This window comes from Ostrinia furnacalis, unplaced genomic scaffold (assembly GCF_004193835.3).
Source record: "Ostrinia furnacalis isolate ACB-3 unplaced genomic scaffold, ASM419383v2 OfSCF4280, whole genome shotgun sequence".
In the NCBI taxonomy this organism is placed as follows: domain Eukaryota; kingdom Metazoa; phylum Arthropoda; class Insecta; order Lepidoptera; family Crambidae; genus Ostrinia; species Ostrinia furnacalis.
Genome location: NW_021134519.1, coordinates 76,019 through 96,725, shown reverse-complemented (window position 1 = coordinate 96,725; position 20,707 = coordinate 76,019). Strand labels below are relative to the sequence as shown.

Sequence of the window (20,707 nt, the reverse complement as noted above, 5' to 3'; positions counted from 1 at the left end):
ATCTCTTTTTTGCAGATAAAAGTTAGGTATCTGACAATTGAAAATTTCTAAGACATTGAGAAATTTGAGAATATCGTAAACCAGAGATGGATGTGAAGGAAAGCGCTGGATGCCGCTACCAACCGGGCAATATGGAAATCATTGGGGGAGGCCTACTAATGCGCTGAATTCGAAACTCAGTATCGCATTAGAAATATGTGCTCATTATCCACTGCAGTATCAGTGTACTCAACGTTCGAATAATCTTTGGTACAACGCAAGCAATGTAAACTGTTTACATTATGACGCCGTTCATTGCTGCCACGAGCAATGTGTTCTGTTTTCGGGCATATTGCTGCGACACCGGCCCGGCCCCCTTGTCACATCTCCCTTTAGTTTCTGTGTTCTGTGGGGAAGGCTTATGTTGAACAGTGGACTTTCTGTGGCTGAAATGATGATCATGATGATGAACAAGCAAAATTGAAACATGTTCTCAGCACCAACCTTGAGCGGCTCGAAGTCCTCGACGCCGAGCCTTGAGCGCTTCAGCCGCAGGAACTCGGTCTCCTTCTGCGCGTGCTGCTGCCGCTTCTCCTGCTTCTGGCTCTCCGACAGGCTTTCATCCTTGAGCGACTCCTCCAGTTTCTCCAGCCTGGTGGACAACGAAAGCATTTATGACTATCATTCGTATTACGAGACTATACACATCGCTGCAACTCCTGTGCAGCAATCAAAAGCTGATAAAATTTAATTGGCAGTCAAATTGAAGATACTAGTCGGAAAAAGAGGGGATTGCTCAGCCCGCGAAAACTAGACGCTCATCTCAGTGGATACAAAATCCATAAATTACAATATGTATAAATATAACATTTTATTTCAAATATTAGCAAAGCAACAAAAAAGTAGGTCACCTATAAATTAATTTGAATACCACGAATGTAAAACAAAGCGCATTGTGAGAGCTGCCTCCAGTTAGTTCATAGAAATCGCTGTTGCATATTTACTTTACTCGCATGCACCGAATGTCACAAATAATTGGAAACGTATCAGCCTTCCCGAGATTTAATTATCTGCTCGTTCCGATAATCGGTTTACTGATATTAATATCAAATGTTGACATGTAATGTAAGCCATCGCCGCCAGAGCCGGTCAGTTTCATCGGCAGCTGATCAGTGCACCAACAGATTAATAGACCGATTACTACCATAAACTCGAGTACACCTGCACTTGATTAAACCCTTTGATGAGCACTTAATTAAAACTGTCAATACGCCGTTTATTGCCTGTATTGAAATTGCATTTTTGCTATTAAAGTGCAGCGAAACAGAATATGCTAGTTGACATAATCCTTGCGATGTAGTCATAGTGTTGCCTGCCGCTGGGGCTGACGCAGCGCGGGTTAACTCTGTGAAACTTTCGAAGTAAAATCTTCTTTGATTGAAGTTTATTATTAATAATTAAATTCGGCGCCAGCAGGGGATACTACATTGTTTGTTATCGATAAAAGTACGTACTAACTGAGTACATTTTTGCGTTGAGTATTATAAAACGTCCCGCACAGACGATTGAGTCACGTTAACATTATAATTACCATAATATCATAAATGCCGTTAACTTTCTGAAATGAAACTTTTACAATAACGTTAGGTACCTGAAGACTGTCAGTGTAGAAGAAATATTTCAAGAAATAATCTGACTTCACTTATATTGTCCAACTTTTCTTGTGTAAAAAGTTGCGAGTTGTTGTCAAACAAATTTTTTAACAAAATAAAAACATGTTTTCGTAATAAAAATCAAGACCTTTGAGTAGGGTAACTACATGCGACAGATATACAGGGTGTTAGGTAAATGGGTATATGAGCCGACACTAGCCCATGTTAACATGGGCATATAAATGGTATGGTGAAGTCAGAAAATTAATATCTTCATTTCAATTATTTTAATTTTCTTACAAATCGGATATTATAAAATTTATTTTGTGTGAAAATTTAAAAAATTAAAATGATGATATCAAATTTCTGACTTCACCATACCATTTATATGCCCGTGCTAACATGGGCTAGTGTCGGCTCATATACCCATTTACCTAACACCCTGTAGAAATTAACGAATTTTGTGATGTGAAAATGTATGACGAATACTCAGCGCACCACGGCAGGCTTCGAACGAGCGTTCGTGGAACGTTTTGTAAGGCTTTTGACAATGTAATTAGCACATTTCCGGCAAATGCTCTAAAATAGAGTAGAATGTCGTATTAATGCAATGGTATTTGCATCCGGTGCATTTCAGAGGGCACCTTAGTGGTCCCCGTTCATTTAGGTCAGAACAAAAAACAAGGTTGAAACATTCGTCGAGTATTGTTTATTTGTTAACATCCTTTTCAACCATGGGAAATACTCGTAACAAGTCTGACAGTGACTCTTAACAAAAATTTAAGATCTCTCGTCTTAAGATAAGGGGTCATCCATAAAGTACGTCACACGTAAAGTGGGGGGAGGGGGTCGACAAAGTGTGACATGGTGTGACAAGGGGTGGGAGGGGTCTTAAGTTTCGTGACATCACATTTCAATTGTTTTAAATATTTGATATTATGTTGATTTCATAAAAAAATACTTAATTTAAATGGAAATAAAACTAATTTCGGAACTGCTGTTTTAATTTAATAATTTTTCGATGTAAAATTGCAAAACATGTGACGTCACACTAGGGAGGNGTTTTAATTTAATAATTTTTCGATGTAAAATTGCAAAACATGTGACGTCACACTAGGGAGGGGGGGTCTCAGAAATGTGACCACCTGTGACAAGGACGGGGGGGGGGGGGGCCAAAAAATAATGAAATTCGTGTGACGTACTTTATGGATGGCCCCTAAGGCATTTAAGATCTCTCACTTTAAGATAAGGCATCTCTCGTCTTAAGATAAGGCATTTAAGATTTCTCGCTTTAAGATAAGGTAAGGCATCTTAAAGGCATGTAAACATCGCCGCTAGTTCTCGCCCCAAGGCTTCATGTAGACAGAAGAAGCTCTAACTTCCTAACAACATTTTGATCGACATGTCTGTATCCGCCTCTTCACAACAAAAGGAAATAAAAGATAAAAGCCCGTATTTAAAATAACATTACATACAAGATTTAGGCTGAGTTTATTTATTTATTTATTTATGTAAGGCTCACAAAACAAGTTACAGTCATATTCAGGCACAGATATATTCCATAGATTAATCTAAACCGCAACTCTAAACATGTGTGCACAGAATGAATTGAAAATGATGAAATAAAGAGGGTAAGTAGTGTTAGTTTAACTTATTTTATGCTTAGTATTTAATGTAAAGTTGCACTAACTTTGATCGGAACTATAACCGGTGTTTTTGTATGGAGTTTGACATATTTTTGAGGTTTTTTAAAGTTAAAATAAGATGGTGCAACTCAGCCTTAATGCTTGGCTGTAAATTCAGACGTGAGCTTCATTTCATAATATCTAAGAAATCGGCACCAGCACTGACGCAAACTTTAAAGTCAACGCAACGCCTACTCGCATACGTTTGCTGGCGACTCTTTTCGGTCAAACTACGTTTCGTTTGAGTTCCGATCGGAAAACGGTTCACGCAATTAACTGATAAGTTGAAAACGAGTAGTGCGTAGGCTGAAAACTCCTCAAAACGTCAAAAGGATCGTAGCTCAAATATGAACAGAATATTAGCAATTTATTTATAGTCGAAAAGAGGTCTTGAAAATAAAATGTAAGAGATCTTAAAAACAATGTTATTTTTTGTATGAAAATTGAACTTTATTACCTACATGTTTTTTATGTAATTGGCTGCTATAAATATTGTCTTGTGTCAATTTCCCACAGAAATGTTACATGCATACTTGTTCATAATGATTAAGTTAAGTATTAATACAAGTAAAGTTACTGATTAAGATAACGTAAATAAATTTTCTCATAGTTTAACTACCGTTGAAGTGTAAATAAAACCGGGAAACCGGTTTATCCGCCATCAAGCGGAGACCAGACTCCCAAATAATCGGGCGACTCGATTACGGCGCTGATACGATTACGACTGTTCACGGAAAACAACGTTACGCGAAAACAGCTTTTACGAGTACCTACGATATTTATATACATCATCAATTCGTGAAGGCTTCTAGTGGCCAATTAAATACGTCTCAAGTGGAAAAAAAACGAAAAAATCTAAGAATACCTCTTAACTGATACAAAAACAACGCACTCGAAAAAACATTTGCTATTACACAATATAAGTTACTGCTTTCTGGAAAATCCCCAAAAATATTATGAGCTTTAACACAATATTGTTACTGCTTTCTAAAAAAAATCAACTGCGTAAATAACCAGTAACAAAGTTCAAATGAACAATTGTTCAACTTTACTAAGTTACAAATTGTTTCTTATTTTGTACAAGTTCCCTTTATTCAAAGTTGAGTGTTTAAAAATAAAAATAGGTGAGTTGTCCATTCATTCATGTAACAATTCTATTGAGTTTGTTCGTTATAATTTGAACGTTAGTAATAGGTACATTAAAGTTCAATGTTCACTAATCCTGTAATTATTAAGTCTCAAGTTCATGAGCATAGGGCGGTGTTGTGTCGCCCCCATCGAATTCGACGGCCGAACTGTGGCCGAACCTTGAGCCGTTCGCCACGTCGCCTATGGGATAAAACTATCTTGCAGCCAAACAAGCCGACTGCTATTGACAACGGCCGCCCAATTCTCGGGGGATTCGAATATCCAATCTGTGACTGCAAAGTGAAACAACGTTGCGATCGCCTAGGCCCTAGACAGACATCTGGTTGCGTGGATTTGCGTCATCTTGTGTGCTTTTGTTTGCAGCTTCTCCGGCTTAGATAACGATCTGTGACTGTGACAGATATTGTGATTTATTAATTTTTTATGACATATTACACATACTGTCCCAGAATTGAACGATAAACCGGCGCCGTGGTGGACATGGTCATGACCACTGTAGGAAAAATAAGAAAAAAAAAATTATTTTTCTTATTTTTCCTAAAGTAGTCATGACTACGGCGCTGGCTTAACGTTGAATTTTACACGGTGTATATTTTTTACAGTATCTTTTTGAAATAATTTATTTTTAAATCATTTGGAAACGTCAAGCCAGTTACAAAGAGGCACAGCCCTCTGTTTGCCAGTATCTACACACAACACTCACTGGCAGACAGAATATCCGCCAACCATGACTTTCTTAGCCTGAGTTGCAGAACTTCACTTTAACCGTAACTTTAACAATAACCGGTGTTTTTATATTGAGTTTGACTGATTTTTGACGTTTATTTATAGTTAAATTAAAATGGTGCAACCCAGTCTTAAGACAAGATTGTGTCCAGAGAACAGATGTCGTCCAATAAGTATATGCTTGAGTAGAAGATAAGTACACTCTAACAGGAAATCTCAATTCAGACAACGAGCCTATGTGTTTGACGATAGACTACAAACTTTGATCAACAATTTTGCACAAAAACGTGTAAAATTGCAGAATGTCAACTGTGTGACGGTTATGATTTAATTGAAATCTGCTCTTACCCGAGAAAAAATGGAGCCGAAAGAGCAAGCGTCACCAAAATGTATCGATGTATCTATGAGCGAATATCTATCGAATGTAAATACGGCGGGTGTGAGTACGGCAAAGCAAATAATATAACGCAATGAAAATAAATATACCCGATGCGTCCATGATAACAAACAGCGCCCTGCGTCGTCATATTAATGGATTGAACTATACTGAGACAACTACGTGGAAGTAGACGAGCGTATAAAATGTGTGTTGCAAAACCACACAAAGATATCGGGACTATTCCCACCTCTCGTTCATATCGCTGCAACTCCTGTGTAGCCAGGATCGACAGCTTGACCGCCAACAAAAACCAAGGCCGTGACCAAGGTCATGATTGTCCCGGGGGAAAGGTTAACGTCGTTGGACCCGCGACGAAAATAATCAGAAGAATATAGGGGGCATCACTACGGTAGCTTTGCACAAGATTGATTTTATAAAGTTCATTCAGCTGTTTGGTGTAATAGTGGTTTGAAACCAACTACTATGCCGAGTGGTTGCGGGTTCGATTTCCGCACAGTACAAACATTTGTGTGCATGAACATTTCTATGGGTAATTTTTTGGGTGTTTTATATATATAATATGTACGTATTCGCAAAAAAAAGTATTGAAGTATTTATATCCGTTGTCTAGTATAGTACAAGCATTGCTTAGTTTGGGGCTAGAGGCGCAATGTAAAATGTCCAATATTTATTTAAAAAAATAAGTACCTAGAGTTTAAGCTGAAATAATATTTATATAAAATAGTGTGGGCAGTAAGCCTGGTGCTAGAGACCAGGCGTAAAAGCCTGACATGGCTCAATCCGATCTATAAATAGTGAGTTCGATAGTCGTCCGAAGTTGAATCTGTCGCCCATTATGTGTAGGTAACATTCAATTTGCAAGTTACTTTTTGGGTAAGCAGTAACTAGAGGTTCAGATATTAAGCATTAAGCAACTTTCTAGAGTAAGGGTGCCTTCACTTGCTACCGTTTTCGAAACAGCACAAAACTAAAGTTCATTATTAACCTTCGCGGTAGAGATAGATAAAACACAATGAGATGTTATCAATACCAGCATTCAGGAATCGACATTTTCAATAGCCCCTGATAACAAATTAGATTTCATTTAATATTTACACCAGTGTTCACAATAAACTGCCAGGCTCATTACAATAAATATAGCTTCGATTTAAACACTGATATTAAAAATAGCTCAACAATTTCAAGAAATAATTGTATCGATGACATACTTGTACTGCTTTTCAGTTTAACCTTACCAACCTATATGATTAATGGCAATTGTAGTATTTGTGTTCAGATGTTTTCTTTTCATGTTTTTCTAAAACTATGAATGTGTCCCTTTATGTTACAATCGTTAGGCCTCAGCCTCGAACTTAGCGGGCAGCGGGGCGGCGGCGGCGGCGGCGCGGGAGCGGCAGGATCTTATGCGTAAAATCAAATAGACCGGTTCTCGAAAACAGCGGCGCGGCAGCGGGGCGGCAGCGGGCAACGAGCGGGCAGCGGCGAGGGAGCGGGCAACGAGCGGGCAGAGCGCACTCCTTCTTTTGCCCACAATAAATCGAGCGTTAGGAATAAATTTGAATCGAAATAAAATTGTTTTGCGAATTCGTTTGCGAATAAAAACAAATATCTCGACAACACAACCCCGAACACAACACTTCGCCGCTAAAGCGCCGCGCGAGTTGCCCGCTTGTTTCGAGAACGGGTCTGCGTTGCCCGCCCCGCTCCAGCGCCGCCGCCGCTCCCGCCCCGCTGCCCGCTAAGTTCGAGGCTGAGGCCTTATGCTTCAACCACACCAACGATCTCGCCGGCGATGGCGATCTGCACACGTTGGTGTGGTTGAAGCCTAAAACGTGTAATTTATCTGAAATATACCTCCTCATCCAAGCATAATAGTGCCCCAATTTGCAGTAACACAATAATAATTTTCACGGATGTCGAACAATAGATAACCGATGAAATGTTTATTCCACGAATGAAAATATTAAAGCGTAGTAACTGGAAACAGTGCTTCAGTTTCGGAAATTCATTCAACAATTGAAAGCATCATGTTCCCAACACCACTGTCGTTCCGGGAACACGCCAAATCTCCGGGAGATGTGCAACGGACAATACTAAAATACCCTGCAACACATACTACATGCAAACATACCTAGGATTTACCCAATTCAAATTGGTTTTCTGTTATGATACAAATGTCGCGCGAGGTTCACAGACCACGAAATTCAAGCCTTTTGATATGCATAAGTTTTGCGATGACGTCACGGATGACATTTCCCATGACGTCACCTGGCGCACCGCGCCACTACAATGCCTACACAAGCAACAATGGGATATTCTGTAACGGGAATCAAGCTAAATTGGAATTTGCTATGGGCTCTAGAGATAGTAACCAATACGGTGGTAGCCGTAGTACAGCATTATTTTGATACGGATCGTACGGAATATAGTGAATACCGTAAAGCAATGATAACTACACCGATAGGTACTAGGGTGCTATATTGGTTATTATTACAATCAATAGATTGTAAAGCCGGTATTATAATGGCCAATGCGCACGCGTTTTATACGAAGGTCCTCAACAAACCAGCGACAATAATCATTAACTTAAAAATCATTTTACTTTTTCAAATAAGAGTAGTAAATTAATTTTAAAGCATGAAAATGTTGAATTAAACAACTAAATGCTGCTGCATGCTGTCTCTTAGTAAGGTTGGGAATCGCTGAACTAACTTTTAGTTAGTCGCCTCTTGTGTTCGGGCGCGCTATTATCTAGAATTTAGATTTAGATTGTGAATGAACTCTGACCACGGCTACTTCGACCTGTTAATGAATTTTTTTTTTTTTTATTTATTTATTATTCATTATTGAGCAATTACATATTTGATCCAAATAGCGTCCTAAATCCTTTTTAATGGCACTGTGTCTGCTTGAAGACAATACAATTCCGCTGCGACGCGAAATTTTGCTTCTAAAAAACAAATATGAAGACAGCTACATAGTATACGGTGATGTCCTTTGGTGGATTGATAACGCTCTTCATTATGTTAGAAATTAAGCCCATTAAGGCCCACTAAGGAATTACTTAAACGTCGCACACCTAAATCAAAAGTGATGCAACTCAAAACTAACACTATTTAATTCTTAGCATAAAACCCTAGTCCCAACAGTTACCCAGAAACCTATTACACAATTTTAAGGCTCTTTGCACAGATAATTCTCTGACATCGCTGTAAAAAACACAGCAGCAACAGTGTTAACTAGCAGATTAATTGAGTAAAAATAAAACCTTCACGCGTCTGTCGTGTGTCGCAGCTAGGGTTTCTGCTCGAGCCTTCTCGAACTCGAGAAAACTCGAGAAATTTCGCTTCATTCGAGACGAGAAAAAAATTACCGGAGCTCGAGAATTCTCGAGTTTCAATTTTGAAGCTTTAATACTCTTGAAAGCCTGTTTTCTTAGACAAAAGAAAGTTTTTAATTATTTAATAGGTTAACGTTTCTTTTAGACTAGCCTAGTCTTCCTTTTTTAACTGATTTGATTTGCAATTAATGATCTCAATCGAAACTAAGTAATAATGTTTACCTACGAGTATGCTATACCTATTTATTATGTATGTTTAACTCTGACTGATTTAAAGACCGAAAAATTTGTTAACTGTCTGTTAGGTTAGGTACTCGTGCCTCCTCGTAAAGTTTATTCAAGTCGTTATCCTAAAGAAATTTAAAAAAATATTAAAAAGTGTTTTTTTGTTTATAAAAAAAACTATTTATCGTAATTTTGCTACATATTTGGACTTGTGTCCTTTGGAAAACAAGTGATTCAATTGTAGCTCCAGATTTTTTATTGTTATTTATATTTAAAGTATACGCGAATTTATGACTTTTGTTCCTTTAGTTAATAACTAAGTTATGATTATTAGTTAATATTAATTATGAAAGAAGATTTCATTTTTTGTTTGTTTCCTTACCAAAATAAGTGGTACTAAATTCTAATATTGATTGTTGTGCATTAAAGTAGGTATATTAGATTAAAAAACCTGTGTTTTTATTAAATTTCAACCGATTTCAAGAGTTTTAATTAAAAGACTCGAGACCCGAGAAAACTCGAGATTTTTGCCTCGAGAATTCCCGAAACTCGAGAAAAAAAATAGGTCGAGAAATCAGAAACCCTAGTCGCAGCTATAGTGGGATTTTCTCAAAAACCAGCGAGGGATCTAATAAATGGACGTTGGAGGCATAATAGCAACAACATTGCATTGGGTTAGTTTTTTCAAGTTGCTTTGTCTGCATTTTGTTGAAGTTTATTTTATAAGGTTGACTTCCTTTAATTAATTAGATCAGGTTCAAATAATAATGATACTTAGTCTGTTGACTTTTTTAGAGTTGTGTAATCAAAAAAGAAAAACTTAAAAGTTGAAAACGAAACCCAATTAATTCCCACACCCATTCCAACACGATCAAATGATAATTCATGTGGATCAAAAACTAAAAAAAAGCTTGTAAAATAAAATAAGCCAATGTTTGATAGTGGCCAGGTTAGTTTTAAAAGACCTACACAATGGAAAACCATTTTCCCAGTATCTAGGCACTCTAGTAACTTTAGTGGCGAATTGGAATATTTTTATGAAGGCTTATAACGAACCAAACACACATTGTTTTGTAGGCATGCAATATTAACAAGCACAGCCTATTGGCTATTTTACTTTTGCTAAAATTCACATTCTTTCAAGAGCGGCTTTCACAATGCATTCAATGGTATAAATAAACCCGCGAAATCGCGCAACGGATATTGAATTTTACAAAATAATTAATGCAAACGAGTAAAATATAATAACTTCACTCGGCACAATTCAACGTTCCCAGAATATGTAATAATTTGTAGTTGCCGATGACATGAAAACAACATTATCAAAGGATGATGGGCACTTTTCTATGGAATCTGGGCGTAAAACCAACAGAAATGTAACTACTATTATTTGTTAGGACTTAATATCAGAAATGTATTTTCATATAAATAACTACCAAAAACTCCCGGGTTTGCTTGGAAATTCACATAATGTGTAATAGTAATAGGTGCTTTATTGCGCAAACAAAAAATATTATTAATTAATATAACTTATCTACTTACATTTTAAATACATTAAGTTATTTATCCATTATTATGTCCAACAGTTCAGGAGTTGGGCCAACAAATGGTATATTTAAACCATGTTCTACATTATAAGCGTAGGACCATACCTAGGTACCATTTAGAGAAATGACATGAACACAGTCATGTTTCAATGGGATTTCTACCAGTTAAGTTGTAGTGTTGTCGCATAATCGATCACGGATCGATTATTAATCGATATTGCCAAATAACGATTTATCGATTAACAATTCGATTAATCGATTTTATTGATTACCATCATTACTATCATTTGATTGTTAATTCAATTCCTTATTTTCAGCAATATAATCGATTATTGCAATCGAATAATCGATTATGATTTATTCGGTATACATACTTACTCGATATCGATAGAATCGATAGTAAGATATGATACAATACTCTCAATATGATCGATAGAAGCAATCGAATTGACCTAATACTATTTTTATTGCCCTAATGTGATGTGAAATACTATGGAAACTTTGCATATTCAACGACCTCTATCTCCGTATCCCCGCGTATTTTAGGATTGTTGTCATACTATGAAATGAAGAACTAGTATTAAGCTTTAATTTAGTATACTTTTTGTTTCTGTTGGTTTAACGCCCAATATGCCCATCATCCTTTCAGATGAAACTTTCAGTTTAAACAATGAACAATGCATTTCAAAAGTAAAATAGAGCCTACATTTCGAGATAGCCTACTGCTAAATCATGAACAAATTTTAGACTTCATAAAGATCGTCCGTACACCCAACAGACACAACTCAAAGGTAAAGTTATAGGACTCTAATATTAATTAGATACATGAATAATTTGTTTTGATGTGTCTTTGAAATGTATTTATTTCGGTGACCTCATAATTAGATGAAAAGCTGAGCTTTAATGTGATTCATTACAAACATTACAAACTGCCCACGACTGGACAAAACAGTAATGTCTAGCCGGTCGCTCAATAATGCATTAACAGCTAAACGAATTTAAATTAAAATAGGCCGAATATATAAGAACTGTAATTAATGTACAGGCTAGCTGAAGTAGGTATCTTTAGGGTTCTATATAGGCTCACATAAAATTCTAAATCCTATTCTTTGTCTTACTACCGATTTGTGTTCATAATAATCACTCTTCATAATTTTTTTTTCATACTTTTTTTATTCATACATTTTTATTACTACCATCGGAGCTCATAACAGTTAGTAATCATATTTTTTTTATCAATACTGTTACTACCAAGAACCATTTAAAATACATAATTTTTATTTTCAGATCTTTTTTCTTCATAACATTCATTGATCATATTGTTTTAATTAATAATGTTGTTACTAAGAACATTCTTCGTCTCATAATGTTGTTGTTCAGAATAATTTACTTTATAACCGACATACTCGTATCTTTAAAAAAAACATATATAATTTAATAGAGTAGATAAGCATGCAGAGCATGCAGCATGCATTGGTATCTCCTCGTCTCCGGCGCTGCGGGATGTGCAGCCCTTCCGCCCTTGCGTAACGAGGCTCAGGCACCCACGCTTGCTTCCGCAGCTTCGGCTTTTTCGACGCATCGACAGCCCTAGCACCGAGCGCAGAGATTTTGACAACCCTACGGCTGCGCGGCCGCACGCCGCACGGACCGAGCTAATATAAGAGACGGCGGCGACCGCGGGCGCCTAGCATTCGCTCGGGAGCCATTGCAACAACCAGACGTTCGCGCGCGCGTCTATTGTTCCCTCGGTTGCATTGCACAGAGTCCCTAGCGAATTGCTACCCACACTGTTCCCACTAACTTGGCTTGACTCGATACCTCGTTTACCTCCGCGGAGCCATAAAGCTTCGTGTTGCTGTTGAAACGTTCTATCGTTGATAGCTACCTATTCTCATCCCTACCGAGTAGTGCATGCGATACTCATCCCGAACCCGCGGTAGCAATCCTGCTGCCACCCATCCTAAACTTCATACCCCCTCGCCACGTAGGTCCGACGCCTTTCCCTAACGGTTTCAGCTCCCCGACGACTTAGGTCTCTGGTTGTAGCGTATGAAAACACGTCCTACCCCCCTAGTTATAAGTATCCACTAATACTCGCTAAACCTCGCACAGGGCGCCGCCCCTCTCGCGGATACGTAAACTAGTTTCGGGACGCGAACCGGGCGCGTCGCTATACCTCTCATTGCCATTGATTTATAATTGTTGAATAACCTGTAAAGTACTTACTCGTAGTAATAATAAATTTAGAGTCAGTGAAGTTAGAATAAGGAACCATTGTGGAACTAGAAATACAAAGTGTCATTGTGTTATTGATTGTGCGTTTCCTTGGTCAATATCCCTGTAGGCATCCTGGATAGGTACACATCCCTCATCGCAGAAGGCGAACTGGGACTTAGTACTAAACAGCGGGGTGTCAGACTGAGCTAGCTAAGACGCCCCGTTGCAAAAGTAATGATCGTCATTCCATTGTGCTAAATAGTACTAGTGGCGCCCTCTTTGTCAATGTTCTGTTTTTGTTTTGTTTTGTTTAATGTTTTTTTTTTTATTTATAATGTTGGTTGGAGAGGCTCCCGCTGAAAACCACCGTCGGGGCACGCGTGCATGCACGCGTGGCTCCTTTTTGGCACAAAAATATGCGTGTATAGTTTTAAGGCCCTTTGTTCTGTTTTTTATTTTTTCCTTTTTTGTGTCAAATAAAGTTTTTCTTATTCTTATTCTTATCCTAGGTTAATACAGTATAATCTCGATTATCCGGATATCCGATTATCCGGACTCATTCTTCACGATTTCTAATTACCGATTGGAGGTCTGGACCCATAAAAACGGAAGGTGCCGCCACCGTAACACGGTATGGACGTCGTTTAGTTCATTGTTAAAAGAAATGGACTCATCCAATGGTATAAAATTTAGATTTTTAGATTCTAAATGATGTATTGAAAACCCTTTCTATTGTAAAAAGTTAATTATTGTTTGATTTTACTTTGAATTCGATTATCCGGAACACAGGGGTGTTTTAATTGATCCGGATAATCGGGATTCTACTGTAATAGATCTTATCTTAATTTCCTATAAAATAGACAATACTTTTTTCAATAATATTAGAAAGAGAGTTTAACTCCAGTAATTCAATTGGCTATACATATACCCGTTATTAGGTTTTGTACAACAGTGAATTTCAAAGGTTTTGAAGTCTACGTATAACACAATATTTAAAAAAATTAAAGTTTTTAAAAAAATCTCTTAGTTACTTCAAACTAATGCAGAATCCTTTAGCAACCCTTGATGATTTTGTATCTCGTAAAAATGAAATCTTCCAAAATCAAACTTAAACTAAAATGAAGATCATAGAATAGAAACAATGCGCGAGCGCAGTGTAATTTTCATAATGGATTAAAAGGGTTAAAAAAAGCCGCTCAGACAGCGACAACGCCCCACCCCCTCCGCCGAAGCGGAGGGCGAACGATCATCGAGGGCTGGCAGTGGACACTGCCGCCCGTCTCACGCTCAGGGCGCCGCGCCACGTCTCATCAACGCGGCTAAGGGTGGTTTCACATAGTGTGAAGGTCTAGCGAAGAGCTTACTATAGAAATGATCCTATGAAGTAAGGTCTTAACTCGTCTGACTCAACGCAGGGATGTCTTTACCGGAAAAAAAACTCTGATATCGCGTTTTAAAGTCGGACACCGCCATCTAGCGGCGCTTCGCGTTAGTAAAAACCAGCCGATTCATAGCGGTCGCGGCACAGTCGCGGTGTGCTATTACAAATACCACGCGTTGCTCTTTGTGTTATCTCGATCATGACCTTCAAGTTCACCGGAGCCGACCATATCCACAGTTCATATGGTTGAGCTAATGTAATCTTTATGTCAATAATATTGAAGTTCATATTGCAAAGTTCGTCTGCGATACTAGCCCCACGGCGAGGAACTTATTTGTACAGCAGCTTTTATTGATTTGATAAACAAATATTGAAGGATTTTATTTTAGATTGTTCGGTTGTCTTTAATAAACGATATTTGTTCAAATAATTATGTAATAACCAGCGGCCGCCCGCGTCTTCGTACGCGTGGATCTCGGTTTACCCCTTAGGGGTTGAATTTTACAAAATCCAGCGAGCGTCTACGTTCTAAAAGGAACCATGTAAAATTTGAGACTTCTAGCACTTGTAGTTTCTGAGATTTCGTGATGAAAGAGTCAGTCAATCAGTGACCTTTCGCTTTTAGATATAGATTTTACTTTACCCGACCGGATACGCCATGGAAGGTTTTTGTAATCTCTTATACAGGGTGGCCAAAACAGTGAGGTCTAAAAGAAAAATTTAGATTCCTTAGATCAAGGTGTACCTAAATCACCCCCATGTATGTGATACGATTGTGCTTAGTTTAGGAGATAGAGTTAATTTTGTGATAATTTAAAATTTTGTGACCTAGTAGGCTTTAAACATTTTTATCTTTTTTTTGGGGTGACTTTTCTCAGATTTCTTTTTTTTCGATAGATTTGTTATTAATTGCAGATGTTTGAAAAAAATAATCACCTTCCTATCTTTGATTCAAGATACAAAAGTTTTGCTAGAAACATTAAAATTATGCTTTTATCAGAACACTATCAAAATTTCAACTTAAAAGTTTAAGTAAAAAAAAGTACTTCCATAGGTCCAAAACCATTTTAAAATGGTTTAGGAAGCCATAGTTCCTCTGTAGTTGAAGTTCCCTTCCACCTTCAGCCTAATCATCAGTTTCCGCCAGGTGTGATGAAGGGCAAGAGCTTCCTCGTTGAGAATAAAAACATGTTCTGTCCAGTTATTGCTCTAAATCTGTTCTACGTAATGTTAACTTAGAGGATTCCCAATATTAATTCAATCTAAGAAAGTCAAAAACATGTAACGGAATCTCCGACTTTCCATTTTAGTGGACCGATTACAGGAAATAGTGGCCCATTAAGTACATGTTTTTTTGTATTATTATGAATGTTCAGGAAACGGCGCAGTTTTTATAATGATTTTGGACCTATGGAAGTTCTTTTTTTTACTTAAACTTTTAAGTTGAAAATTTGATAGTATTCTGATAAAAGCATAATTTTAATGTTTCTAGCAAAACTTTGGATGGAGGTGAAGGATAACACTAAATTTATAGCGGTGCTTGAGAAAAATTGGGATCAGTGGATTGATGCGAAGTCGTTGGAAAGACTTCGGATCAACTGTGGACCAGTGCGAAAACCCTTTTGGAAAGCGCAGTTAGGGAGTGTAATACGCCTTCGACAACCGTAAAACGGCAACACTGGATGAGTGATGATACTCTGGGGCTGGTTGAGGAGAGACGAAGACTCAAATCTGCGGGTGCTAACATCAGAAAATTGAATAGCCTCTCTGCAAAAATCCAAGCTGGATGCAGGCGAGATCTAAATAACAATCTGCGGAATATCTGTGCAGAAATTGAAGTACAGTCACGGAATGAAAAGGTTCGTCAGTTTTCAAATTGATTCCTTCAACGAATCGCGAGCACATATTACCTTTTGAAACTATGTTACAGAATAATCTCGAGTTAGAGAAAATAATCTTTAACTGTTCGTCAGTAAAGTTCAAAATTATTCAGATCAAAGTTGTTTGACGATTTATCTTGTCAAGAAGATTATTATGATTGATAAACTAAAACCTTCTTGTTGGTTCAACCTGCCATTATTTCTATTAAAGTAATAAATTTATGAAAACAAATATTAGGATAAATCACATTTATGAATATTAGAGTTATTTATTCGAATGATTATGAGTTTCGATCATTAGTATAGAAAAACGTATGAAAACAAATATTAGTAAAAACTAAGTGTATGATTAGTGACATTATGAATAACAATGATTATGTTTTTAAATATGTAGGTTTTAAATTTTTTATGAAGAATAATCATTATGGTATCAAATTGTATGAGAAATATTTTCGGACCTCCAATGATAGGAATTGAAAAGTTATGTAAGAAAATGCGCTACCATCTTTAGTGGCACATTCACAATTCAGGAGGCGCACGATTGCATATTATTGGAATAAATCGAGCCGCATCGAGAAGTTTCAGTTAATTGTTGGTCCTGTAATGTCTGCAGGCTACGTCCACAAGGCTCTGTGTATGATGAAAGCGAGCGCGGGAGCGGAAGCATATCCATACACTATTGGACTATTGGATATTCTTAGTTGATCTTGGTTTTTCCGCCTCTGGCAAACTTATATTGCCATTGCCACCATATTTTCAGTTCTAAGCTAAAATTTACTAATGGATTCCAAATACTTGTTGCATACTTAAGGGATTAAGCTAAAATAATGGCACTTACCTCTGTTTCCTCTCATAGTGTTGGGTGATGAGATTTGTGTAGAAGTTCTCGAGGGTGACCTTGGCCTTGGTGGCCTTGTCCAGCGTGTGCCCGCTGAACCGGATGTTATCGGTGCCCGTCATCTCCAGCACCCCTGGAAGAAAAGGGTAGAGTTAGAAAAAAACATTCATAACAACCGCCTCCTTTTTTGATGTCGGTTAAAACGCAGAGGACGGGTAAAACTGCATGGGAATTTGGTTTTCAGTTTACTCTAAACTGACTTTGATTTATTGATTTGAACGATATTTAACGATTGCCATTGAGAATTTAAGACTAAGGTTTTTAGGTGACAGACTTCTTAAATGCCCCAACCCCAAATGTTTTCAGAGGTAAACAAAATCTATTATTACATCGGCCGTCCAATCACATTTGCTACAATCCTGAATCGTAACAGACAGCCTCTCAACTTTCACCTATTTCATATCAGCATTTATCTTCTCTACTTTATACATGATTATTGATTTTACTAAAAATAGCTCCATAAGAACTCAAATGGGTGGCCCTTAAAATGAATTTCTTCAGACTTCTTTTCGTTTTAAAGAGCAGCTCGCAGTTCGTAGAAAAAGTCATATAATGGGCACGTGCAACATCATCCGCAATGTAAGGTGAACGCGGAAGCGGTGCAAGCGCTAATATCATAAAAAGATTCGACTCTAATTACATATTGGATAAGTCACATATTAGAATGCAACTTTCAACACTACCACTGTTGTCAACCCCTTGTTTGATAAATAAACGCCTAATTTCATACTACAAAGAGTTGATTCTCGAGTCTCGACCACAATCCGCTACGCGCTCGTATCCGCGCCCTCAATGTTTACATAAATAAATGTCTCATTTTTCTGTGTAACAAGTATAATCCATCTTTTCCAGCCGGATAAAATGAAAAAACTTATTTAAACAAACAACTCTGAAATTGGGCAGTAATCGAGAACATAACACTATTTAATATCAAAATATTAATTTTATAATAGTACATTATTATTTTAAAAATTGTTATAAGACAAAGGACTATAAAACTGTCAGGGTGTGATGTCTTATTCCTTACATACTACACAAAGTTTGACTTTTTTCAGCAGCATAACAAGTTCAGTGAAAGAACGTAATAATGGGATCAGACGTTTCAGCGCCCATTTAGTGGGGTGCGCAACAAGTGATACGACCAAAGCTCACGGATTCCACAAACCCTATTCAGACACAATAAAGGTCAGACGAACATGATGTCTGTATTAGACAAATCACAGCCGAGTAGGGTCAGCCATGATGAAGAACGTTATGAGAATCAATATTAATTTAGATGGAAATTTTAGATTTAGTAATTTGATAATAATCGACGAATATAGATTTGTGCAATGTTAGTGAAAGACAATCAAAGTTCAAAGGGAAACTTTTATCTTTAAAGTTATACATAAGTTAAACTTGAGGTGTCACCAACAGCACCAACTATGTATTTTGAAGTATGATTATTTTAAGAAGTAAATTAGAATACTTAGGAAAAACATAAACAATAGTAAATCATTGCTGAACAGTGGTTGTACAAGATCATTAAAAACATAAGTAGCCCTCAGCGAAAAGTGATCAAATTGTGTAATTATGTTCCCTGTTGCTGTTAGTAAATGCAAATGGTGTTAACCTTTTATGTCTCCAATGGTCCCCAGAGTTTCGGGTTCCGCCGGGTTATCCGGATCTACCGGGGTTTCCGGGTCCACCTGGATTGCCCGGCGGGCCGGTTGCGCCGGCTTCACCGGTATAACCGACGCTACGGGGTGGGCCGGCAGATCCGGGGAAGAGTTTCTGTCGCGCCATCGCCGCCTTGGGCGGGAGAACACCATGCTCAGGGACGAGAATATCTTCCCTATATTGATAGCTTTTTTCCCCTAGACACAAACTAACCTCCTCAAGAGGTCTACAAAAATATTAAATGATAGTTCGATATCGAAACAGTATTGAACCCTTGTCTGGTTTTTTTTCTTATTAGAGAATCTGCGAGAAGAATCTACGTTTTGTAACCAACATTATGCCCTAACGTATGCACAAAGTAGCGATTCCTTTATCGTCGTGTTTACAATCATGCGATTATTAAAAACATCTTAGGCGATTATTGTTTATTTTCTACTACTACACAACTCGTTCATAAAGTATTTATTAAGGGAAAGCTCAGTGTTTGTCTCTGACTCTAACACGACTGCTGAACAGTGACAAAATTTTTTTCGGCAAAAAATATTGACAGTTACAGTGGGTAGCATAAGCCTGAAATGGGCAAACATTCATGGATGTTTATATTCGGATTATAATATGAATATAATAATCCGAATCATGGCTGTCCAGAATATTGCGAAATCGATTGCGGAGAGGTAATTAGTGTAATAAGTAATACTGCGAAATTAAAAGCTTTCCACTTTTATGTCGTCCATAGCTTTTCCAGGTGCATGTGTAAAGCTCTGTCTGATGGGACTGTAAGCTGCTTACGATTTCATATTACTCTGTGATATTTTAAACCTTTATAAAATTCTGGCGGGTGCGATGCCGGGGCATTTAGCGTGCGTTTCATTGGAATAAAATGAGGACAAAGGTTAATTTTAGCGACAGAAACTTTAGTCAGCCATTTGGTGCAGTGGTTCAGAACGGACTACCATGCCGAGAGGTCCCGGGTTCGATTCCCGGCCGGGCAGAAATTGAAATGATGAATTTTAATTTCTGTGACGGGTCTGGGTGTGACTATGTATAATATTTATGTATTTAAAAAAAAGTATATAAGTAGTATATCCGTTAAGCTAGCACCCATAACACAAGCATTAAGTTGCTTACTTTGGGGCTAGCTGGCGCTGTGTGAAATTGTCCAAAGATTTATTTATTTATATTTAATACTCAATGTGGACAGCATGAATTACTTCTGTTATTTCAAAGGCTTTAGGTTAATTTAGTAACAATATTTGTATACCAACATGGAGTAATTAAGAATTCGATATTATTTGCCGACACACAATTTGCCGAGACACTTATTTTGTGTACCTACGCGATAACTAAAAATAGAATTAAGAAGTTTGTATATTCGTATAATGAGCTGTTATTTTCTGACTAAATAAACTATTTTTTGTGTTACATTCCCTTAAACTTTTACGGTTGGTTACCTAACTGGACGAAGACTCAAATCTACGGGTGCTAACATCAGAAAATTGAATAGCCTCTCTGCAAAAATCCAAGCTGGATGCAGGCGAGATCTAAATAACAATCTGCGGAATATCTGTGCAGAAATTGAAGTACATGCAGACAAGTACGAAACCAGAGACCTCCATCAGAAGATCCGGTCACTAACTAGGACACTCTCATCGAAGACCTGGGCGATAGAGAATCACAATGGTGAGCTAATTACAGAAATGGATGGGATATCTGAAACATGGAAGATCTACTGTGAGGCTTTGTTTCAGGATCCAAACTCACAAGAATTTCCNATGGTGAGCTAATTACAGAAATGGATGGGATATCTGAAACATGGAAGATCCACTGTGAGGCTTTGTTTCAGGATCCAAACTCACAAGAATTTCCATCAACAGAACCAGGGAATGATCTAGAACCAGACATCCTTAAAGAAGAGGTACGTGCCGCTATCAAACACCTGAAAACTGGTAAAGCTACTGGTATAGAT

General features: G+C 37.6%; 1 protein-coding gene and 1 non-coding gene across 4 annotated transcripts in view; both read right to left on the bottom strand.

The window, feature by feature from the left end:
- trc (Serine/threonine-protein kinase tricornered) overlaps positions 1 to 20,707 on the bottom strand; it is a 100,121-nt gene that overhangs the window by 28,478 nt on the left and 50,936 nt on the right. For all 3 annotated transcript variants that reach the window (XM_028313600.1, XM_028313599.1, XM_028313601.1), the window contains 2 exons: positions 17,023 to 17,155; positions 484 to 631 (listed from right to left, as the gene is read on the bottom strand). In XM_028313600.1, the coding sequence (XP_028169401.1) occupies positions 484 to 631; positions 17,023 to 17,144 (270 nt within the window). In that variant the 5' untranslated portion in view covers positions 17,145 to 17,155. The remainder of the gene's footprint in view (positions 1 to 483; positions 632 to 17,022; positions 17,156 to 20,707) is intronic.
- On the bottom strand, positions 14,115 to 14,317 carry LOC114359287 (small nucleolar RNA U3). The gene has a single exon (XR_003656421.1). It is a non-coding gene; the product is annotated as a small nucleolar RNA U3 (small nucleolar RNA).